General features: G+C 33.0%; 4 protein-coding genes across 4 annotated transcripts; 3 read left to right on the top strand and 1 right to left on the bottom strand.

The window, feature by feature from the left end:
* The first annotated feature begins 685 nt into the window (after positions 1 to 685).
* On the top strand, positions 686 to 1,717 carry LOC18595443 (early nodulin-like protein 19). The gene is made up of 2 exons (XM_007023388.3): positions 686 to 969; positions 1,285 to 1,717. Exons 1-2 carry the CDS (start codon positions 804 to 806, stop codon positions 1,629 to 1,631), a joined length of 513 nt encoding a protein of 170 aa, XP_007023450.3. The 5' UTR covers positions 686 to 803; the 3' UTR covers positions 1,632 to 1,717.
* Positions 1,718 to 2,750: 1,033 nt separating this feature from the next.
* On the top strand, positions 2,751 to 5,050 carry LOC18595445 (putative 12-oxophytodienoate reductase 11). Its single transcript, XM_018123992.2, has 5 exons — positions 2,751 to 3,003; positions 3,299 to 3,439; positions 3,586 to 3,716; positions 3,861 to 4,037; positions 4,172 to 5,050. The coding sequence occupies exons 1-5, from the start codon at positions 2,903 to 2,905 to the stop codon at positions 4,768 to 4,770; spliced, it is 1,149 nt and encodes a 382-aa protein (XP_017979481.2). The 5' UTR covers positions 2,751 to 2,902; the 3' UTR covers positions 4,771 to 5,050.
* Positions 5,051 to 9,466: 4,416 nt separating this feature from the next.
* LOC108660460 (early nodulin-like protein 19) lies at positions 9,467 to 10,553 on the top strand. Its single transcript, XM_018122635.2, has 2 exons — positions 9,467 to 9,751; positions 10,073 to 10,553. The coding sequence occupies exons 1-2, from the start codon at positions 9,586 to 9,588 to the stop codon at positions 10,417 to 10,419; spliced, it is 513 nt and encodes a 170-aa protein (XP_017978124.1). The 5' UTR covers positions 9,467 to 9,585; the 3' UTR covers positions 10,420 to 10,553.
* A 3,352-nt stretch (positions 10,554 to 13,905) lies between these two features.
* LOC18595442 (Protein kinase superfamily protein) lies at positions 13,906 to 16,551 on the bottom strand. The gene has a single exon (XM_007023387.3). It carries the CDS (start codon positions 16,326 to 16,328, stop codon positions 14,163 to 14,165), a length of 2,166 nt encoding a protein of 721 aa, XP_007023449.1. The 5' UTR covers positions 16,329 to 16,551; the 3' UTR covers positions 13,906 to 14,162.
* Between the last annotated feature and the right edge of the window lie 8,047 nt (positions 16,552 to 24,598).

Here is a 24,598-nt window from a genome sequence, read left to right as displayed (position 1 = left end):
TAAGATTTCATTTTAAAATTCTCAAATTCAAATTATAAATGAACAAGTGAAAGTTATGATACGAAATAAAAATATTTCTCGTTGCATATTAAAATAAGATAAACAATTTTTATACATATTTACAAAGGTAAAGAACTCATGGAAGAAAGTTTAGAGTGAAAGTAGAAACTTTTAATTACCATTGTTCTTGAAATTGCATAATTTTGTCCAATCTAATCTAAATGAAAAAAAAAAAAAGAATTGGAGAGAGATAAAAAACAATTAAAAAAATTAGAGAATAAGGCTCTACACATTGAAACCAACCAAATCCATATTGGGGTAAAGGCTACGGCCCTACAACAAGTCTTGCGCTCACATGAGACCCATTATGAACATTGGATAGTCAAATGCCTACCTTTCAGAGGGAGATGGGCTTAATGGCCCTAAAAGGGAAGCCCACGAATGAAGGTCCAGAATGGGAGGGACCACCTGGCACCGGCAATTAAAAGTGTGCTTCAGCTTTGGGTTCCACCTTGGATTGAAATAATGGAGCAAAGATTCCATGTTGTGATGGAAATGATTTTCCGGGATTAAAAAATTGGAGAAAATGAAGTTGGTCACATTTGGATTCAAACCCAACGGGTAAGAAGGGGACCCACGGTTCACCCACATTACTCAAAATTATCTTTGAGTCCCTCACAATAATTGTTCGTTCTCCCCCCCCCAAAAAAAAAAAAAAAACAGAAATCAGAAAGAAGAGAGAAGCAAAAGAGGGTAACCAAACCAAACTGCTAACTGCTAAACACCAACAAGTGAGCCAAAGAATGTTGAGTTCGACCTCAAATCAGCTTATCTTGTTGTCCTTCGTTCTAATCTTTGGCACTGTCACCGCCACTGACCACATTGTCGGTGCTAACAAAGGCTGGAACCCTGGCATCAACTACACCCTTTGGGCCAACAACCACACCTTCTATGTTGGAGACCTCATCTGTACTCTCTCTCTCTCTCTAACCATCTGTGTTTGTATTTGTAGTTTTGTACCATTTCATTTTCTTGTCTTTCAGAGAAATGAAGGGAACGGTGGGTTTTCTAAGTTAAACACTACTAAATGATTATGGGTAGTATGAAGTGCAAAACATTGATTTTGGGGTAATACGAAAGTACCCATCTGTCCTGAATCTGCTTTCTGATTTGACTGCCTTTATTTGTGAATGTTTATATTGCATCTAGTCTTTGTATTTTGAGGCTGACATAAGCAGAGGGTCCTTGGTCTAATACCATCATCAACTCTGTCTTTCCTTCCAGCCTTTAGGTACCAAAAGAACCAATACAACGTGTTTGAAGTGAACCAAACTGGGTATGACAACTGCACAACAGAAGGAGCACTAGGAAACTGGAGCAGTGGCAAGGATTTTATACCTCTCAATGAGTCCAAGAGGTACTGCTTCATTTGTGGGAATGGCCAGTGCTTCAATGGCATGAAGGTTTCTGTCCTTGTCCATCCACTGCCTTCACCAGCTGCCTCACCCGTTGCCAACCATACATCGAACAGCTCTGCCGCTGCGCCGGTAGTTTTGCCTGGGGGCGTGGTCGGTTTGAGGGCTTTGGTTGTGGCATTAGCTTCTATATGGTTTGGATCTGGGTGGGTCTAGCAGGAGTTTCAGTTGGTTATCCACGCTTACTATTGCAATAATTTCTATTAATTAATGCCAACAAAAAAAATAAATTTTTGATTTTCTACAAATAAAAAAAAACAAGAAATTAAGACTTTAGAATCCAAAAGTAAAGTATAAGTTATAGAACCCTAGAACAAACTAAACATGACTTTTATCTATTTATTATTTAATTAAATAAATAATGGATGCACAAACAGTCTTATTTTTTACTCATTTTCCAGAAGATTATGTCCCATCAACTTATTTGCACTTTTGTTAGATTTACTAAAGAAATATATAAACATTTTCGTTTTTATTAATTAAAAAAAACGCACACAAAAGTTCAAAAGCAGATAAAATGGGCCCAAGAAAACAGGTTTTCTAGTACACTTTATGGTCGGAATGCATTAAATTGAACCTTTATATATACATATATATATATATATATATATATATTATATTATATTATATATATTGAGATGACCAAATTAATTATGGGATAAATTGACCTTTTTATGTTATTGAGTGTGCATAAATTCAAGGGTCAATCTTTGGCTGCTGACGGCTTGTGGAGCCCTGCGACGGCCATCCAGTGAGGAATATATGATGTCTCATGCACGACGACGTTTGGAATCACTTTGGCACTTACAGAAAAACTTTTGTAATTATAAAAAAATAATTTTGTAATTCATCGAGTAGCTAAATTAATCATCTAGACTAGACTAGGTATATCCATTATTAATTTATGAAATTATAAAAGATTTTCTCTGCATAAAATGTGTAATTTTCTTCATATTTAAATTTTTTCTATACATATTTTTTTTTACTCTTGCTTTTTAAGTTTCTATTTTTTACAATCATGCAACACCCTTTTATAAGTTATAGCATTTATTTCATTGGAATTTAACTTTTATAATTTTTATAAATTACAAAATAATTGTTATGATTTACCAAAGAAAAAGAAAGGGGCAGGAATTAGCACATGGAAAGAAACTGTGCGTCTGTTTCTTTGGTCAAGAGGGGTGTGCCATAACCATGACATGACACTTCTCATCACGTACACTCGCACGTCATCAGATGCCCATCCTAAGGCTATATATACTCCATTCTCGCTACACAACTCAACTCAGCAAATATCCCAAACCAAAACCAAAGCGAAGCAGAGTTCTTTTCTTCTGGTAGCAGAAACAACTTCTACCCATTTGCACTGCACTGCTGCTCAACTACATATCCAAAGCCAAAGGCAAGCAAATCAGTTAGTTTCAGATATGGAAGGCAAAAAGCAAACCCAACAGCAACAGCAAGAATATATCACCACTCAACCTCTTCTCACTCCCTACAAATTTGGCAAATTCAATCTTTCTCATAGGTAATAAAGGCATAAATTTTCCTGCATTTTTCATAGCACAACTTTTACTTTCGTCCAAGTAGATATTTGTATAACTTTTGGATAATCCCCGTCAGCATATTGTTTTTCTTTGTCAAGCCATGGCTAGTTGATTAGTTGAAAAATCCAAGTTTGCATAACTTGAATGTTGTTCATTAGGAAAACCAATGGTAATTGGCTGACTATGTGCATCACTTTGTTCTTCGCCTGGGAAATTTTGATGCATAAATAACTTACTCTATCATTTACCTCTTTCTTTTTCTTCCTTTTTTCTCAGAGTTGTATTGGCACCATTGACAAGACAAAGATCTTACAATAATGTTCCTCAACCACATGCCATTCTATACTACTCCCAGAGAACTTCCAGAGGAGGTTTTATGATATCTGAAGCTACTGGAGTTTCTGACACGGCTCAAGGGTAATTTTTAAACCTGTTTCTTTTTCAAATAAAAAAAATAACATATATACCGCAACTACTTAAACAGTTGAAATTTTACATTTTTTTATACCTCAAAAACTAATTTAATGAGACTTTCTTTTATTATTTCTTTCTAATTTATGAAGGTACGCCCATACACCTGGTATATGGACAAAAGAGCAAGTTGAGGCTTGGAAACCCATTGTTGATGCTGTTCATGCCAAAGGTGGAATTATCTTTTGTCAGATTTGGCATGTTGGAAGGGTTTCAAACTACGGTCAGTTCTTGCCTTAGACCTTCATTTTGTCTTCTCTTCTGATTCTATGATGGAATTATATGCTTAATATTTATTTCCATATTCATGTGATGACATTGGCCCCAACTAATTTCTTATCCCTTGTCAATGTCTATATACGTACAGGTTTTCAGCCAAATGGACAAGCTCCAATCTCTTCTACAGACAAGTCATTGACACCACAAATTCGAGCTAATGGAGTGGATGTTGCTCAGTTCTCACCTCCTAGGCGATTAAGGACAGATGAAATCCCTCAAATTGTCAATGATTTCAGAACTGCAGCAAGGAATGCTATGGAAGCTGGTAAGTTTTTTTCTCCTAGATTGTGAACAAATATTTGAGGATTCTCAAATTCTTCCAGACATAATGGAACAATAAATGCTTCCCTTTTGATGTCCTACTTTCTTAGAATGCTAATTTTACCTTCTGATTTATAGGTTTTGATGGGGTTGAGATTCATGGAGCTCATGGGTACCTTATAGACCAGTTTTTGAAAGATCAAGTGAATGATCGAACAGATGAATACGGTGGATCACTCGAGAACCGTTGCAGATTTGCATTAGAGATAGTTGAAGCTGTTGCCAACGAAATAGGTGCAGATAGAGTTGGAATAAGGTTATCTCCCTTTACAGACTTTATTGAAGCAGTAGACTCTGATCCAAAAGCGTTAGCCCTCTACATGGTTGAGGCGTTGAACAAATATGGAATTCTCTACTGCCATATGATAGAGCCAAGGTTGAAAATGATGGGAGATGTAAGTGAAGGTCCTCATACTCTTCTGCCTATGAGAAAAGCTTTCAATGGCACTTTCATTGCTGCCGGGGGCTACACCAAAGAAGATGGAAACAAAGCTGTGGCTGAAAACCGTGCGGATCTGGTTGCTTATGGTCGATTGTTTTTGGCAAATCCTGATTTGCCGAGGCGATTTGAGCTTAATGCCCCTCTTAATAAGTATGACAGAAAAACTTTCTACACCTCAGATCCAGTCATTGGTTACACTGATTACCCGTTTCTTGAAGCCAATGGCGATGCTTAAGTTCACAGCAGGAAATAACAATAATTAGTCCAATTGAATTCCAGGAATGTATGTTTCTTTTTGTTTTCATTTTTCTCAGTGATAAAATCATGTGTAGCACGATGCCTGCAATATTACTAGTAAAATCCCAGTGCCAATTATCAAGTAATTAGTAGAGGCTATGGGTTTCTTTAAGTGATTCATGAAGTCTTCTGGATTTTAATCCAAACTCGTTCATCTTTTATGAGCTTTGTACCTCTTTTGTCAAATAAAAAAGGCATTTGGCAATGCCCGTCACTTATTCCTTTGCTATTTCCTTTTCTTTTTCTTCTCCTTTGCTATTTATAAGTAGTAGGGTTTAAGCCATTTAAAAAAATTGATAAAACCTTGTCGCCGTCGTGCTAAAACAGTGAAAATTGATTACAATTAAGTTAAGTCAACAAGCAAAAACACATTCAACTATAAAATTTAAGATTTCATATTAAAATTCTCAAATTGAAATTATGAATGAACAAGTGAAAGTTATGATATGAAATAAAAAATTTCTCGTCGTATGTTATAAAATAAGATAAACAATTTTTTATACATATGTATAATCTTGAATTATAACTCCATCGGATTTGGAAATTCAAATTAAATGAATATAGTGTTCTTAATTGCTAAAGTAATTTGAAACGTCGTCGTCATGCATGAGATCTATCCGCCATAAGCAGCCAGCAGCCTGATCAAGACTGACCCTTGAATTCATGCACACAGACTAAACATAAAAATGTCAATTTGATGCATTATGAATCTGGTCATCAAAGGTTCAATTCAATGCATTGCTGCCACTTTCTTCAAGCAACATTACATATTTTTCTTGGGCCCCATTTTTTCTGCTTTTCACCTTTATAATAACTTTGTAATGATCAAGTAATAGGATCAAATACATATGTTTTCTTCAATATTTTCTGTCAACAAAACCTAATGGATCTCGCACTCTTTACGAAAATAGATATAAATCACTAATTATTGAAATAATTAAGTTAAAATACAAAATAAATCCTTGTACTTCCAAATGAATCCATATCTTTTTATTACAATCAATTAAGTCTTTAATCAATTATTTACAATTAATTGAGTTCTTGTTTAAATGGAAATTTTAACACCATTAACTCTTTGAACCATGGGAAGAATTGTCATGACATAAAATATGTGAAAAAAAAAAAGTCACACAAAATTTTATAAACATGTGTCAAAATAACTATTAAATTAAAGTGCTTCCCATGAGTTAGGTTATTTTAAACTCTAGTTCACCCTTCGCCTAACCCTTCTGTTAATTCAAATTCAAGTTTACTTTACTTTGCATGTGGTTGATTGAGATTTGAAATCGAGATAAAGTTTGGTATTCAATTTAGAGTGAAATATTCAATTTAGAGTATGAGATCAGAGATAAGAGTCTTCAATCTAAGGTAAAGTTTGGTATGAAGGAAATGAAAGCACATTCTCTGCAATGTGCCTAATTAAATTATATTACAGTATTTGTATTACAACAAATCACTGCAATACAATATTACAATACAATTACATTATAATCAATGGATGTAATGCGATTACAGTCCAAAATCACTGTAATCAAATTATATTGCAATCTACAATATTTTTAAAGACAGTTTTACTTTTCAACTTTGTTAAAGACATTTTGTAATGTTATAATTTATTATATATATATATATGTATATATGTATATATGTATATATATATACATATATATATATATATATATATATATATATATATATATATATATATATAGATTTTGAGAGATGTCTCTTTATTACTCTTAGTAGTCATTCTCTTTTGGATGGTCGATAGTGATTGTCAATAAAATTTATATGATCTTTCAAAGAAAAAAGAAATTAAATAAACTATATAACATAGGAAATTATATTAAGAAATAAAAATAAAATGTACAAGATTATAATAAAAAATAAAAATAAAATATATGGCATTAAAAATATATTTGCGAGATGATATTATATAAAAATTAATAATAAAAATATATAAGTATAGTAAACTTACATTTTAATAGAGTTCTTTTCAAAAATACCTCTCATACATAAAGTGTTTTTGAAAATAACCATCTTTATAATTTTAACTATTTTTAGCTAAGAGAAATTAATTTTGAATGAAATTACCCTTAATGAAACTGACTCATATGTTTAGGTCCGTACTTCAAATCAACTCATATCTTTTGAGCTTTCTTTGCTAGACTATTTATCTCTTGAGTATTCATTGCCAGAAAAAAAAAATCTTTAAGTATTTTGAGTATTTTGAAGTGGTTTTTGATATACAAAGAAAAACCTTTGAGCGTTTTGAGATTTTAAGTATTTTGAAGTGATTTTTGATGTATAAGGAAAAACCTTTAAGCATTTCGAGCATTTTTTGCCAAGTAAGTATATTCGTTAATTATATTGTTAAATAAAATATGGTGTATTGTTTGAAGTTATTAATTTTATTAAATAGAATTCAGTAGTTTTGATGGTTTATAAGTATTGTGTGACTAGTTTTTACGCATTACGTTATTAATTTTTAAGCATTGCATGGCTGATTTTTAGATATTGCTGAACTGGTTAATATGACATTGTGTGACTTAGGCAATACCTAAAAATCAGTCACACAATGTCTAAAATCAGTCACGTAATGCTTAAAAACTAGTCTTGTAATATCTAAAAACTAATAACACAATGCCTAAAAATCAGTAATGCAATATCTAATAACTAATTAATTTGTTTGTTTGTAGTCAGATTTAAGTTGCCAAAGTCATATAATATTTTAATTTACAGATATGTCTAATCAATTTCATACCTTCAATTTTTTGGTTTTATGAATAAACCAATAAATCTAAGAACCTCAAACACATATCATGATGTCATCTTTGCTCTTTCGGATGGTGAGTTAGACAGTATTTGGCAAGAAAGAGAAATTGAGATTTAATTTTAAAATTTTTTTCTAAATGGCGAGATAGAGAAAACTAAAATCATTTTAATTTGTTTGAAATTGTTTAAAACGCATTATTGTCAAGTCATGTCAAAAGTTGACTAAAAATAGTTAAAATTATAATGAAAGATATTTTGAATTGGGCTTATGAAGAGAGTTATTTATCATAATTTTCTCATTTTAATAGATAAGGATAATTCTAAAAATTAAAATTACATTCTCAATAAAGTATTTATAAACCAAACCCTGTAATATTATCTTCCTTCATTGTAATAATTATTTTGCTTATATACCAAACACTACAATATTATTTTTCTTGCAATCACATTGTAATTATAAAATACCAAATTCCACATATATTCTTGTTATCGGTTAGCTACTTTCGTAGAATCATAATAGGGTATTACTTTTTATACGTTTTACAATAGAAGTGTTAAATTTTTTCAATACAAAATTATGGATTTATATTATTTATATTTATTTTGTCTTTTCTGAAATAGGCTAAGCTTACTTGGTCTTGATAAAGTTACAATTAATTATATCTTTTAATTAGATCTACGTATTCATGTATGTAATTAATAGTGATACATGAATCTATTAATTCATGCATGCAATAGTGATACATGAATTTGCTTATTCATGTATGCAATAGTGATACGTGAATATAATAAATGTAGACTTACTATGTAGGCTTATGTAGGAAACCTTATATCCTATGATAAGGGGGACTAGGGATTCATTATATAATGGAAAAGGTAGGTCCCTTCTCCTATCGAGCAAAATATAATAATCTTACTCATTAGAGAGTTACAAAGAAAAGAAGAGGAAGATCCTGTGCGTTGAAGATTGGTAATCAATTTGGTCAATATTGTTTTTGCTGTTAAATATTGGATTAGAAATTAGGTATGCTTTGTATTTTAAATTCTTATTATGGTATATCTTAAATTAGTACAACCTTATTTATACATAAAGTTTTATCAAGAAAGACTCATGGATTGATTTAACAATCTTGACTCCTTAAAACATGAGACATGCAAGATTTTCGTTTTGATTGGTTCTATGGCCATTTGAAATTCCACATGCTTACTTGAGTACTAAACATAAGTTATGCATGTTATACTATTTCTACAATCACCCTAGATTCAGATCTAAGAACAAGTAGAGATGATAATAATACAAAGGTGCAGAATTCATGGAAGAAAGTTTAGAGTGAAAGTAGAAACTTTTAATTACCATTGTTCTTGAAATTGCATAATTTTGTCCAATTTAATCTAAATGAAAAAAAAAAAGAATTGGAGAGTGATAAAAAACAATTAAAAAAAATTAGAGAATAAGGCTCTACACATTGAAACCAACCAAATCCATATTGGGGTAAAGGCTACGGCCCTACAACAAGTCTTGCGCTCACATGAGACCCATTATGAACATTGGATAGTCAAATGCCTACCTTTCAGAGGGAGATGGGCTTAATGGCCCTAAAAGGGAAGCCCACGAATGAAGGTCCAGAATGGGAGGGACCACCTGGCACCGGCAATTAAAAGTGTGCTTCAGCTTTGGGTTCCACCTTGGATTGAAATAATGGAGCAAAGATTCCATGTTGTGATGGAAATGATTTTCCGGGATTAAAAAATTGGAGAAAATGAAGTTGGTCACATTTGGATTCAAACCCAACGGGTAAGAAGGGGACCCACGGTTCACCCACATTTTTCAAAATTATCTTTGAGTCCCTCACAATAATTGTTCGTTCTCCCCCCCCAAAAAAAAAAAAAAAAAACAGAAATCAGAAAGAAGAGTGAAGCAAAAGAGGGTAACCAAACCAAACTGCTAACTGCTAAACACCAACAAGTGAGCCAAAGAATGTTGAATTCGACCTCAAATCAGCTTATCTTGTTGTGCTTCGTTCTAATCTTTGGCACTGTCACCGCCACTGACCACATTGTCGGTGCTAACAAAGGCTGGAACCCTGGCATCAACTACACCCTTTGGGCCAACAACCACACCTTCTATGTTGGAGACCTCATCTGTACTCTCTCTCTCTCTCTCTCTCTAACCATCTGTGTTTGTATTTGTAGTTTTGTACCATTTCATTTTCTTGTCTTTCAGAGAAATGAAGGAAACGGTGGGTTTTCTAAGTTAAACACTACTAAATGATTATGGGTAGTATGAAGTGCAAAACATTGATTTCGGGGTAATACGAAAGTACCCATCTTTCCTGAATCTGCTTTCTGATTTGACTGCCTTTATTTGTGAATGTTTATATTTCATCTAGTCTTTGTATTTTGAGGCTGACATAGGCAGAGGGTCCTTGGTCTAATACCATCTTCAACTCTGTCTTTCCTTCCAGCCTTTAGGTACCAAAAGAACCAATACAACGTGTTTGAAGTGAACCAAACTGGGTATGACAACTGCACAACAGAAGGAGCACTAGGAAACTGGAGCAGTGGCAAGGATTTTATACCTCTCAATGAGTCCAAGAGGTACTACTTCATTTGTGGGAATGGCCAGTGCTTCAATGGCATGAAAGTTTCTGTCCTTGTTCATCCACTGCCTTCACCAGCTGCCTCACCCGTTGCCAACCATACATCGAACAGCTCTGCCGCTGCGCCGATAGTTTTGCCTGGGGGCGTGGTCGGTTTGAGGGCTTTGGTTGTGGCATTAGCTTCTATATGGTTTGGATCTGGGTGGATCTAGCAGGAGTTTCAGTTGGTTATCCAAGCTTAGTGAACTGCATTTTTTTTAACTTCTAAAATGTAACATTTCTTCTGCTTGTTTCTCTATCATTTTCTTAATTTATTTAGCCAAATTGGTAGTCTTTCATTGATGAAGTGATCGACTTGAACTCTCACTAATTTGCCTCTTCTCTTGGCTCTTCACTCCAAGCCTGGAAGGCCAGTTTCTTTTATCAATGTGAGCGTGCTCTGACTCATTTGAAGTGCCTTTTGGCCATACCAGTTGGTAAATTTCCTCTATACATAGAATGCTATGGTACGGTGAGGGAGAGGACTGGTACTCTTGAATTTTCAATCACCCCTGCACCCTCTTTGGCCAGATTTTTCTCCAATAAGATTGACGTCTAGATTGGTCAAAAGGAAAAAGGATTGACACGCAAAAATTTAGTTACTGACCAATTGCATAAATTGCCTAAATCAATCTGTTTAGGCGTGCAGGCAGGGGCGGGCGGAGGGTGGCATGGTTATGGGGAATTTTTGAAAATTTTTAATTACTATATATAATTTTAATAATCTTGAAAAGTAATATATTTATGGAAGTTGTGGTCCTTTAAAAATTTGGAAATATTTTATTTATTATATATTTTTAATGCTTTTTAAAATAAATTTTTTATTTAATAATTAATATAAATAATAAATAATAAAATAATTTTATAAGTTCTAATAAATGTTATCTTAATTTAATTTTATTCACACTTCTTTCTTCCTTTCTTTCTTTTTCTCTTTTTCTTTTTTTTTGTTTCTTTTATTTTACTTTATTCTTCCTTATATTATTAATTATTGAAATACATCTTATTCTTTAAAAGTGAGATTTATGATCTTATGAACTTAAATAAGATAAAAATATTTTTTATCTTTTTTTTATTTATATTATTTAATTATTGTGTAAAATTTTATAAATAGTATTTAATTATTTATATTTTATATATTATATTTAATGAATCTAGAAAATATTATCGAGCATAATTTTTTTGTAAGTTTTTATTTTTTTATGTTATATAAAATTATATTTTATTATAAATTTTTTTATTATTGTTTAAATGCAATGTATTAATTTTAAAACTTTTAAACTTATATTTTTTTATTTTTGATTCCTAATAAAAATTAATTAACTACACTCCTGCGTGCACGTGGGTGTCACATATCTCCAGCAAACGTTCCTTTCGATAATAATACTGACTTCTTTTTAGGGGCATTGGTATCGGATTTGGGAGCCGCTGAGAAACAGCTTGACATATTCGTACTCGACATTGGGGCCACTGCACATTTGCCTCACTCATCAAAACAAGGCTATGCGAAGTTGATCCTTAATGGAAAGTTGCAGTAGGGTCGAACCTGACCAAACCATGAAAGCTTTTAGGTTCAGTGGGTTTTTATTTGCCTGGAGAATTATGTCCTATTTTTGTGGAATGAATTAGCAGGTAGCTGAAAATGGGAACCTATGACAATGGCCTGCTATTATGAAGGGAGGAGAGGATAGGTTTAAGGATTGCAGCTGAAGTTGGAAATGGGGTTGCATATCAGCTTTGCGAGGTATGGTGAATTGTTTCAAACAGAAGACAATCTACACTTCTTGAGCTCAGTAGGAAATGACTCTGGTATCAAAATATATATGTCTGAATCAATGGAGGGGCCCAATATTTTCAAAATCCAGGTTAGCACCCCACTCCCATCCAATAGTCATCAAGGCATGAACCATAAGTATAGAGCAGAGAAGAGGTGGTGTCAAACCCCATCCTCAACGTAGAGGAAAAAATATTTAATTCTTGGCCAACTGCTCTAAGACAGATCTATATTAACCCATTGGGCTGTTTCGTGTGATGGCATGTTTGAACCTATTGCTCCGAGGCTAGTGCTCCAAAGCAAATTTAAGATTTACGAGATGATAACTTACAAGAAAATGTCATGATCATCATAAGGTTTGTCGTTTCTGCTTTAAACTACAACAGGTTACAGGTACACTATCTATAAATATAGTACTGTGTTGGATGAACCACCGGGTTGCTGTTCTTCTGGTATTGATGAGGTTTTGTCAGAAAAGAAGGGGAAAGAAGATAGATAGGAGCAGGCAATGTTGCCCTTGCGTCAAGCATGTGTTTTCCTTGCCTTGAGACCCGACCCCGTCTTCTTTCGCAAAAACAAAGAAAAAACAACATACTCCTGATAACTACATTTCATCCACCCAAAGGAACCAAAACAGTAACAGCATCATTTTCAAATACAATACATGATTGAATTGCTATTTGTTTTGGTCTAGCAAATAGCCAAAAAGCCATGGTAGTCACATCACATTTTACCTCTAAAGAAAAAGGAAGTTTTGAATTCCTCACTCCCAAGTCCCAACCTCTCCAAGTCCTTTATAAGGCTAAGGTGATAGACATGAAATGCATCGAGTTTATCTCGTATCCTACACAAAAAAATAAATAAATAAATAAAAGGACAAAGATAAAGTACTCGTTTTTACTGTTAACACTGTTACCATGTGTGTTTACTCTGACCGGTAGCCATGGTAGTCCCCAAGGTTCAATGATTTATGGTGATTAGCTTTAGGCCGTGGTCATGATTATAGGAAAATGACTTGTGCGGGTAGCAAGGCAGCAAACAGAAACCAAAAATTAAAGCAGCAATCATCTGTGTCTCAAAGGAACTTAAAATGAGTGGTGAATTGAAACTACCTGAAGTAAAATGTGTTTAAAGCAGGTGGACCAACACACTTAAATATGGTATTGCACAAGTAGAAGCTTTTCCATTAATGCAGCAAAATATTCAACCCCAAAATTCAAGGGCAATGTCTTTGTCCTTATTATAGTGAGAGCTTGTTCCCTGGGAAAGCATTAAATGTGGAGTTTGAATCTTTCATTCTCGTTCTTTGATTGTGTAACCAGCTGGATGTAATTTGTTACATTTTTGTTATCTAGTGAAGAGAGTGTTGTTAATGGAATTGAACCATTACAGGTAAAAAGTTTTGCACCGAAATGCTTTTTGAAAATATGCACCAACAATAGCGAAAGCTGCAGAATCTAGCAGAGAGGAGAGGGACAGTACATGAGTAACTTGCAGAAAAACAAGACCCCATGCTTCCAGTTTTCAAACTATGCCACAGGCTGTGAAACAGGTTATGTATTCACATCAAACAAAAGAAATGAACGTTTGCTCAAGATTCTAAGACAAATTCAAAACTACTACCTAGAAAAACTATCAAATTATACAAGATTTGAGAAAATGGATTCCAGATTCAGGTGCAAAATTTTCAGCTGATATTAACTGAATTAACGGGCTCCGTTTCATGTCTCTCTTTCATGTATGTGACTGAAGGGGCATACCATTCTCCTATCAAATCAAGCTACAATTACATCATCAGATTTTCATAACTGGCTAAAGCTGCATATGGGACTTACAGGATATTGAGTAGATATACAGAATTTGTGAGATGCATATGGGAAACACAGACCATCAAAGCTTCAGAGATATATAGGATAGATATCGAACTTCAATTAAGTCATCAGCATCAAGTTAGTAGAAAAGAAAGTACAAATCATTCATATAATATACAAACAACATAATCATCATGATACACACCTTCAGTCCCCCATATACATTTTGAAGAACAGCTTCCACTCTTCTCTGCTATATTACACTCAACAGTCACCAAACCCCCCAATTTGACAGCAGAAACAGAAGCAAAATTGAAAGGATTACCAAAAACTACTCTGCATTTGCCTTCTGCTTTCTCCTTGATCTGCTGTATAATTTAGAAGGTGGAGATGGAGAAAACTCAAATGGGATTGGTGGGAGATCCATCTCCCCTTTCAGGATCCTTACAATCTCCCCAATATCTGGCCGCAACTCAGGCATTTTCTGCAGGCAACTAAGTGCCAAATTTATGCACAAGCTTGCCTGCTCCTTATTGTAATCATCTTTCAATCTCTCATCTACCAGTTCTAACACATTTCCAGATTGAGCTAATTGCCTACACCAGCTTATTAAGTTTGCTTTTTCAAGCCTCATAGGTGAAGCAAGAACGTGCAATGGCCTTCTACCAGACACAATCACAAGGATCAAAACTCCTAAACTGTAAATGTCAGCCTTCTCCATCAAGTAGCCACAGCCATTATACTCTGGCGCAACATAACACAAAGTCCCCCTCATGCTTGTTGTGCTGCTTAGCTCACGACTAAAAAGATCCCCGCTCCACATGTCACTTCCAACAGAATTGTTGTTCTTTCTCCTCCATCCCCTTCTAAAACTGAACTCTCCATTTGCATCACAGTCATCTTGATTTGGTTCCCCAAACTTCTTTCTCCGGTGAAAATAAAACCGCCTTCCCAGATCAAAATATGGCATTTTAAATCCTTTCTTCCACTTTGTCTTAAGCTGCTTCAGCTTACTATCCTTCTTGCTTATCTCACCTAAATGCTCGTCTTTCCACCATTCTTGCATCTTCCTATGTTTCTTTTTCCGATTTTTCCTTCCTTTTGGTTCTTTCTTCTCAAAACCCTTATCCAAAGCTTCAAAGCCAAGTCCTTGTACCTGGGGTTCATTAACATCGTCCAACTTCTCCAACTGAGTTGAATTGTCCAACTCAATTTTTTCAGGAGTGGCCTTTTTCTCATCATCCCAATCAGGATTTGAAGGACATATCTGACTCCCTATCCACTCCATAACATAATCTTTACTACACAATTCACCACTCCCGTCCTGCCTCCACCACCAATCCTTCCCCCATTGTTTTGTATTTGCTGCCTCATCAACACCCAAACTAGCGCTAGAATTCAACTCTTTACTATGATCAATGCTACCAAACTCATCATCATAAGGCACACACTTAGTGTTCCAATCATCACCAGCAATATCCACACCAGTAACCTCCTTCCCTTTTCCATTGTTCCCAACTTTACAATCACTCTCACTAGCTATGTTAGCATTGTAATTGAAAGAATTTAAATTCAGAGCCTTAACATTATAACATTTTTTACTATTTTTTGAAGAAGAAGAAGCTTGCAAGGCAAGTGCAAAGTCTACCTCATTGTTGTTACTGTCCACAGGAGTCCCAATTGCTGGAGTCTGTTCACCAGTAGTTCCTCCCAAATTCCCAGACAACTCTTGGCTCTTCCATAGCTCTTGACTCCTTCCCAAATCTTGACTAAAGAAATCCACTCCGAACTCACCCTCCACTTTAATTCTGGACAATCCAAAATCTGAAATCTTTGCTCTAAAATCAGAATCAAGCAACACATTACTAGGCTTAATATCTCCATGAATCACTGGCGGATCACAACCAAAGTGAAGAAATTCAAGAGCTTTAGCAACATCAACGATAACATCAAACCTTCTTTGCCAATTCAAGCTTAAATGACCATCTCCAAAAAGTGATTCTTGCAAGCTTTTATTTGGCATATACTCGTAAACAAGCAAACGCTTATTTTTTTCAACACAATACCCCAAAAGGGTAACCAAAAATGGTGATCTTAACCCACCAAGAATCTGCAACTCATTTTGAAACTCTCTCTCAGTTTGCAAAGAAACAGTATCAAGCCTTTTGATGGCAAACAGTTTACCATCTCTGACAATGCCACGGAAGACAGTACCTGAACCACCTTTTCCTATAATATTGGCATCATCAAAATCATTGGTAGCATTCTTTAACTCTTTGTAACAAAACCTTTGGAGCTTAAGAGGAGCACTAGAGTCAAAAGGGATGGTTCTAGCTCGGTTTGAAAGAGAGTTCCAAAGATGGTAAAGAAAGTAAATTATTGTAAAGAGAATAACCACTGAAGATGAGATGGTTAGGATCAGGAATATGACTCTTGTTTTGCTGATGAAACTTGGTCTTGGTAGGTTTGGACCTGGAGGTAAAGGCCTTGAAGGCATGGTGTTTTTTTCTTCTTGTTTCAGTTTCTGGGTATCTCAGTTTTTCTTGGTTTGGTTACTGGATTATGGTGAAGTGAAGAAAAAAAAAAGTTGGAAATGGGGTTCTGTTTTTGCTGCCCTATTTTCTTAATGTGTATTCTTTTTGTATTTTTCTTCTCAGTGTTCATGTCACTGCTGCCTGTATCCAATGTGAGGTTGCTTTACAGTTGGATAATGAGAAGAAAATCTGATAATGTGAGTCTTTGATAATATATTTTAATGGGATTTCCCTGTTTACAGTAGTGGTGATTAGGCAATGAGGATTATGAAAAGGAGAAAAGGAGGGTCCCCGAGGAGCTTTCGAGCTTTGACTGAAGAGGAAGTTTTATGCGGATAAAAGTCATACCTAAGGAATAAAATAAAAAATACAGATAAAGAAAATGGAGGGAATGTGTTTTACTTCACGCGCCATATTTTGCGCGTGCTCCACGTTAACTAAAGCAAATTCTAATGCTCAACCTCTGCTCCTTCGTGGGGATGAGGTACTTTTTCGAACAATTGTTTTTTTTTTTAAAAATTTTAATATTTTTTATATTTGGATGAGAATGTAAACAAATTATTTTTTGTTGTTCTTTGAATGGCTTTATAGAAAATATTTTTTTGTTTTTAAAATTAGTATCATTATTAAGTAAATCTAATATTAAAAATGCAATTTTGGACATTATTTTTGAAATGGATTATTTATGTATAATGTTAATTAAATGTGACCATAAGTCACCGGGTTAAATCTAATGGACATTTCTACAAAATAAGTTTAACATTTACGTTCGCCCCGTCAAGTCCGTCTACTTAATTTTTACTCACTAATTTTATAATTATTTTAAACATATTTAAGTCATGGCCAAGTCGGACTAAGTCACGCCGAGTGACAGGTCTAGCTCGAGAGGCACGAAAGCTTTTGAAAAACTAGTCTTCCATTCTTACGAAATGAAAAACAATTTCTATATTTTTGACCCATTTTCCATTGACTTTCAAACATTAGAAAATTCAAAAATAGATTTTTGAAAGCCTATTTGCGAGACAGCAGGATTTGGCTAGTGTCATGTCCGGTTCCCAGCAGTTGAGTTTAACCGTCTGATCTCAAAGGTTCCTATGCACTTTGCAGCAGACTTAAGCATTCAGTTGGCACTGGGTGTAAGCAATGATAGTCTTTTGAAGCAATGAAATATAAAAATGCTAGTAATTTTCCAACTTACTAGCATAAACAATGATAATTTATCAGTTAGTTACTAGCCTAAGCAAATAAGCATTCAACTTTGAATGATTTATCATTGGAGGATCAAAGTTTTCAGACATTATTGTTGTTAATATAATTAGACAATTGGGTTCTTATCAAGTTGTTGGTATAAGTTGAAAGGTTTCTATTATTTAGATAATCATTGAAATGTTGAAAAGATGTAAATGGATTGGGATTTAATTAATACTCTTAATAGCTCATCTATATGCTATTTTAAGTATAAATACAATAATGTTTCTTTCACTTATAAATTTATTTTAAATTTCAAAAGAAAAAAAAATAATCATAGCATCATCCCTATATAATAATTAGGAGGCATTTTGTGCCTTACAATATAATATGATCATAAGAATTTGATTGCTAGAAAAATAAAATTACAGCGTTTAATGTACATAAAAGATATTAATTAAAATAATATGAATCTTTCAATTCTAGCTAAAGTGATGAAGTGAGATAGGGAGCGGACATGCTATAGTCTTGGGTAAGTATATATTGAAGTTAGACCGCCTATCTCTCTCATCTCCACAATATCAACTTTTGGTCTAAGATTGAGTCTAAGTCTTCCCCACCTTCTCTTAACATTATGATTTGATGAATAGAGTTTAATTCCATTGGCAATGAACTAACATTGTGACGATGTTGCTGTCACTACCCTAGTTTTAAACCAATTTTCAACACAATAAGCATGCATCACAAAGAATTGTTTACATGTGTAACTTATAGAAGTAGCAAAAACTAACTTGTTAGTTATGGAAAGCAGCAAGATGTTATGTTGAAATGTCATTCTCCTATTATACTTGGTAAATAATTAAAGATATACAATTGTTTTCTTTCCATCAAGATGTAACCATTCCAACTATATTTGAATCCAAATGGGATATCACCAAAGGTCATGATGATTAGACAAACAATGTTTCACCCCAACTATACTGTTGTATTTTGTTCATAAAACCTTTTTTATTGTGTGGAATGATTGACTTTAGAACGTTTGTTTTTCAAAAGGTGATAATATGAAAAGCCTTCTTTTATGGTTGATCCCATTCACTACCCAATTCTCTCACATCGATTAATTTTTTCTTTTACATATGCTTATCATTGAATCGAATACTTGAATGTGAAAAGATTGAGAGTTTAAGTACTCACTTGAAAGGGGAAGTCACCTACCATACTAAACAAAAATTTCATGCATTTTGAATTGTTAAGAGTTATCTAATTTCAACTTAGATAGATGGAGCTTGGGTCTATGCTGGGGCCATTAAAATACCCTCACAGAGAATCAGTGGCCAGATCGACCACTAGTTGTGAACCAGATTTGCGATGTCGTTTCTGTCGTTTCTTTCTACTTATTTAGAGGTGTATACATCTTTTCCTTTACACTTTACACGCCTAACGAGGAAATGGCTGTAATTGTCAAAAGAGAGAAGAAAGGGAAAGGGAAATTTTGGCTTGCAAAAAATGGTTATGGGTGGCATGTTGCTATTGTGATAATGGTGTCTAGTGCACATTCAACTTTTGCTGCTTTTGTGTGTGTGTGCTTAGGCAGGTTGTGAAACACTGAACATGGATGGTGCTTATGCTTTGTGGGGTCTTTTGTTTTACGAAAAGGGGCGGTGGGTGGGGATGTTAGAGTAATCAGCCCTTTGGGATATTTAAACAGGGAAAAAAGGGGAGGTGACATTTGAGCATTCGAGAATGGATGCTTTGGATACTCTTTCCCTTATCCTCTCTCAAGTCCTAACCAATTGATGTCTTTGAAATTTACCTTCTTTACTTTACTAGTTGTGGGCTTTTTTCTTTGCCACCATCTGTCTTCGGGAGGCACCACTAATATATGGTTTTTTAAGGATACATGCTATTCGAGGGCATTGTGCTCTACAAAATTTAAATTAAGATGCATGAGGTTAATATAAGATGAGGAGAGATACTTCTGTTTATATAACTAATTGAAAAGTTAAATCCTTGGGTGTTCCCATGTATTAACACTTCTCCTAATGAAAACTACCAACACTTTTGATTGAGTGACTGTTTCTCAACCAAAGCATTTTCGTGTGTGATTGTTTTAGCTAGTGTTTGGTTTAAGTTTTTGAAATTAGACATGGATGTTTGAAAATAGATCGATTTGATTTGGTGCTTCTGTTTTTTTTTTTATCCTCAATGTCATTGCTCGCTTGTCTCATGAAACTTCATCATCGGTTCTTAGTTCTAAATGCGATTTCACTCTTTAAGTTTTTGAAATATATATGCAAACGTGAACATAAAATGACAATAGTTGAGACTACATTTCAAGATATATTGATATTAAACTTTCAAAGGATACGGAAAGAAAGGTTATATGAGAGGGGTAGGGTAAATTATAAAAAGACATGGGCATAAGGTTTGAAGCATGTATAAACAAACTGTACGAGGGAAAAAAGTTTGGATGAATCATCAGAAAACCATCCATGACAAATGTCTAGTTTGAAGGATAAGATCCATACACGAAACTTCCATGGAATGATAAAAAGAGGATTTAGATGGAGCCCATATTGAGGGATTCTGTTTTCCGCAGCTACAGTTGGATGTTTTCTTGTGAAATAATTACTAGTAAATGCTACATGTCCTATTTATTGATGCAACACTAGCTTCCCCATGTCTGGACAAAACAATACCATATATCTGTGGGAGAAAACTTTAAGAAACTTGACATAAGGAGACAGCCCCTATTTAGGATAAGTTTTCTCCTGAATTGATAACAACAATTCACAATATTGAACCATTATTGACTAAAATCATTGCAAAAGATTAGGACTTTTTTGTTGTGTTTTTATTTTTTAGTATCATTATCCTATCTCTTTTGCCTATTTTTAGGTGTTGAACCTTACGATCATGTGTCATGAAGTTAACCCAAAAAACAACAACAATAAAACCCAAACAAATAGAAAAATATAAAAACTTACGTGGTTCAACGTCTTGTCTACCTCCACAGATTAAAGAACAACAAAAATCTCTTTCAATGGTTTTCCAAATCAAGTCAAAAACCTTTGTACACCATCTCTCAATAACTTCATAAGAACACTCATTCACACCACCTTAACTGTACTTAAAACAAAATATAAGGTTACAAGATGTCTTCTCTTTTAAGATTCCGAAAACACTACCCACGTGATCTATTTTATAATATAAAAATTCAAAGTAAGATGAAATTATGACTTAATATAGAACAAAAAGTTTAAAACTCAACGTTGTTGTACGTAGATAAAAACTCTAATAAAATATGATTTAAAATTTCATATATATATCGGATTAATTTCGTGGTTACAAAAGTAAGAAGAGTAAACACATGCACCAGATGGTAGAATCAATAGTATGATTCCATTTAAGTGACACGAGAAACGCTTGCAAAAGCTAGTAGGACTCTTTTTGAAGCAAAAATAGGAAAAAGGGGAATGGGGCATAACTTTTGACTAAAGTTGTTGGTCGCAGCATGCTTTGCCATGTGAGAATGAATATTATTTGAGTGGTGGCTCATGCAAATCGAGTCAAAAAATATTCATAGGCATGGAGAATCTCATTGTTTCTTTTTCCGCCCCTCGTGGGGAGGACAACTATTGCCTTATCTACGCTACAGACCCAACTACCACAAATCACTTATCTATCAACTCATGTATGGGCAAATCTATATAACATAATTAAAGCGGACCCATCGGCCATGGGACACAATGTACTATATGTATAAAGGGCTCAAGAGAGATACTATTTCAATTTTCAACCAGTCAAGTCAAATTTAGCTTAGGTGTTGTTACCATTTCCATTAAAACAAATAAGATTAGACTAGGGAATAATGCTTTTTAAGAAAATTTTAAATTATTTACAAAAATTTAAATAAATTTTTATTTTTTTATTACGTTTAGTTAAATCTTTATATTTTTATTTTAAATCAAATAAATCTTTATGATTATAATTAGTCATTTTTATGTCACATGGTGATGATATGACACTAACATGACACTGATATAAAATCAACATGATGTTGACATCAGGGGCTAACTTAAAAATTTTTCTAAGTGGTGTCATTACTAATAATTAAAATTTTTTTTCTCAATCCAATCTGTCTAGAGAATCTTTAGATCAAATTTAACATGACTTTACTTGAAAGATTATTGAGTACCATCATTAGTACAATTATGTAATTGTTGCAAAGGACTTGAGACAATTTCTTGTGTTTTAAAATATCTTTTCATGACTTATTTATTCAAAAACCTGTTAACAATTACTATTTATTTCTTATTAGCATAAACTACAATATTAAAATTAAATAAAATATGATCTTGCATAGCAAATGGTTCAACAATTAACAATTTGACAAGTTTCTATTTATTGATCAAAATCAAGTATAAGTATCCACAAACCATATAAAGTTAAATACAAAAATAAAATATTCAAACAATATATCTACAAAATAAATCAAAAAAAGAAATACTTAGATATTATTTGACATGCAATACTATTTTTTATTAGATAGATTCTGTTTGGGTCTCAAACTCTCAAATTAATCAAAAATTATTTAGACACGAAGTATTTAAAAACTTAATTTGGGTTGTAAATTACTTATAATTGAAGTCTAGAAGAGTTATTTTGGGAAGGTGAAAAACATAGCCAAGGAGCAAGAAGAGGAAGGATTTGAATTTTTTGATAGGAAGAGTAGTTTAGGTTTTGACTTTTTTTAATAAAATCTTAAATTATAGAAGAAATTTTTTTTGTCTCTCTATGTAGAGTTTAAATATTAATATATAAATTACTTTTACTTGGAACCTTTGACCCCACTCTTTATAAAATTGTTAAAAAAATAGTGGGTTCATTAATATATTAACTACACAAAACCCTAAGTAAATAGTATAACAACTACTTTCAATAAAAAAAAATAGTATAACAACTAAAACATTTTAGGAAATGAGTGGTGTCGACACCACTCACTTCAACAGGTATGGACCAAGAAATTTTTTTGAGTGGTGTTATAACTAAAATAATAATAATTAAAAAAAAATCCTCAATTTAGGATCTTTTGGAAGAGTACTTAGATCAAATTTGATACCACTTTACTTAGAAAATTGTTAAGTACCATCATTAGTAGAATTATGTTATCTCTTGAGTCTTGTGAGACAATTTATTGTATTTTAAAATATTTTTTCACGACTTATTTATCCAAAAACCTGTTAAAATTACTACTCATATCTCATTAGCATAAACTATAATATTAGAATTGAATAAAATATAATCTTGCCTAGCAAATTATCAAGGTCAACTACTAACAATTTGACAAATTTCTATTCATTGATCAGAACTAAGTATAAGCATCTACAAACAACATAAAGTTAAATACAAAAATCAAATAATCAAACAATATATCTACTAAATAACTCAAAAAAGAAAGACTCATAATTTCAAAATATTATTTGACATGCAATACTATATTCTCTTAGATAGAATCTGTTTGGGTTTCAAACTATCAAATAAATCAAAAAATATTTAGACATAAAGTATTTGAAAACTTAATTTAGGTTGAAAATTACTTATAATTAAAACTTAGATGAGTTGTTTTGAGAGAGTGAAAAATGTAACCAAGGATTGAGAAGAGGAAAGGTTATTATAGGTTTCAAAAGTAGGACTTGAATTTTTGGAGAGCAAGGAGGAGAGTAGTTTAGGTTTTAACTTTTTTAATAAAAACTTAAATTATAGAAGGAAATTTTTTTTATCTTTTAGTATTTAAATATTAGTATATAAATTACTTTTTGATAAATTTACTTGGAATCTTTAACCCACTCCTTACAAAATTGTAAAAAAATTAGGGGGTTTATTAATGTCGTTAACTATATAAAACTCTAGATAAGTAATATACTTGTATTGATTTTTAACAATTGAGTGGTGTTAGATGACACCACTCCTACAAAGTTGGGGTCTGCCCATGCACTTCAATGTGGGTTCGTCCTTTGGTTGACATGGAGAGTGAAATGTCATATAACCATGTCATCATTCCACATCAACATATCACGTCATCATTTACTATAACATATTAGTATATTACATCAACATTGGGTGATATAAAATAATAAGTGACATTTAACTAATGACAGTTAATCAACCATCAAATATTTGAGTTTATTTGATTCAAAATAAAAATATAAGAGTTTGATTAAATATAATAAAAGAATAAAGGTTTACTTAAATTTTCCTAAAAAATTCATTAACTTTTTTAGATATTAATGTTAACCTTTTAAAGAAAATTAAGATTTATTATTCTAATTATTTTCTTTTTATTTTCAATTTTTTCTATATGTACAACAAAAGAATTTTTATTAAATTTTGTTAGGGATTGGATAATTTTCAGTGTGTTTCAATATTGTGTAGTTAATGGAGCAAGACTAAGGGAGGAGTATAAGAGGAGAGCTTAAGAAAATATTGGGAAGTAAGAAAAGTAATAGTAGGAAGGTCAAGAAAAGTGGTAATAGTAATGGTTGTAAGGTTAAGAGAAACTGAGAAAGTGAGATAATAAAAAAATCTTAAGTGATAAAGGCACGATAATGAAAAAGGTAAAGTAGGTTAGAGATAAAAAAAGTTAAGCTTAATGCTCAAATCGAGCCTAAACATTTAGGCACTTTTACAATTAGTTGCCAAACGTTTCAATTGTAACAATCAAGGTCTAAATATTTTCGATTCCTTACAATTAAGGGCTAAGTTGATAGGTGGATGGTGTGGCATCCATGTACATGCATGGATGTTGACTTGGATTTTAGCCTATGACATGGCAGGTGAATTGGATTTTTGGCAAATGACGTTGTTTTGTCCAGGTAAAAACAACTCTGTTTTCCCTTATTTGATTACTCTTATCTGTTAAATTTTTCCACCATTTTAGTTTTCCCACCATCGACCCAAATTATCCACGTTCTGCGTTCTTTCTTTTCTGATCCATCTCTTATCTCCGATTGTTTTCATCTTTATGATCTCATTGTTCAACTTG

This window comes from Theobroma cacao, chromosome 6 (genome assembly GCF_053813885.1).
Source record: "Theobroma cacao isolate CCN51 chromosome 6, ASM5381388v1, whole genome shotgun sequence".
In the NCBI taxonomy this organism is placed as follows: Eukaryota; Viridiplantae; Streptophyta; class Magnoliopsida; order Malvales; family Malvaceae; genus Theobroma; species Theobroma cacao.
This window is presented reverse-complemented; position numbering and strand designations above follow the sequence as displayed.

Coding starts and splice junctions, on each gene's coding strand:
- LOC18595442 (XM_007023387.3), bottom strand. CDS start 16,328: ATGCCTTCAAGGCCTTTACCTCCAGGTCCAAACCTACCAAGACCAAGT.
- LOC108660460 (XM_018122635.2), top strand. CDS start 9,586: ATGTTGAATTCGACCTCAAATCAGCTTATCTTGTTGTGCTTCGTTCTA. Junction 9,752..10,072: donor CTATGTTGGAGACCTCATCT/GTACTCTCTCTC, acceptor CTTTCCTTCCAG/CCTTTAGGTACCAAAAGAAC.
- LOC18595443 (XM_007023388.3), top strand. CDS start 804: ATGTTGAGTTCGACCTCAAATCAGCTTATCTTGTTGTCCTTCGTTCTA. Junction 970..1,284: donor CTATGTTGGAGACCTCATCT/GTACTCTCTCTC, acceptor CTTTCCTTCCAG/CCTTTAGGTACCAAAAGAAC.
- LOC18595445 (XM_018123992.2), top strand. CDS start 2,903: ATGGAAGGCAAAAAGCAAACCCAACAGCAACAGCAAGAATATATCACC. Junction 3,004..3,298: donor AAATTCAATCTTTCTCATAG/GTAATAAAGGCA, acceptor CTTTTTTCTCAG/AGTTGTATTGGCACCATTGA. Junction 3,717..3,860: donor TGGAAGGGTTTCAAACTACG/GTCAGTTCTTGC, acceptor ATATACGTACAG/GTTTTCAGCCAAATGGACAA.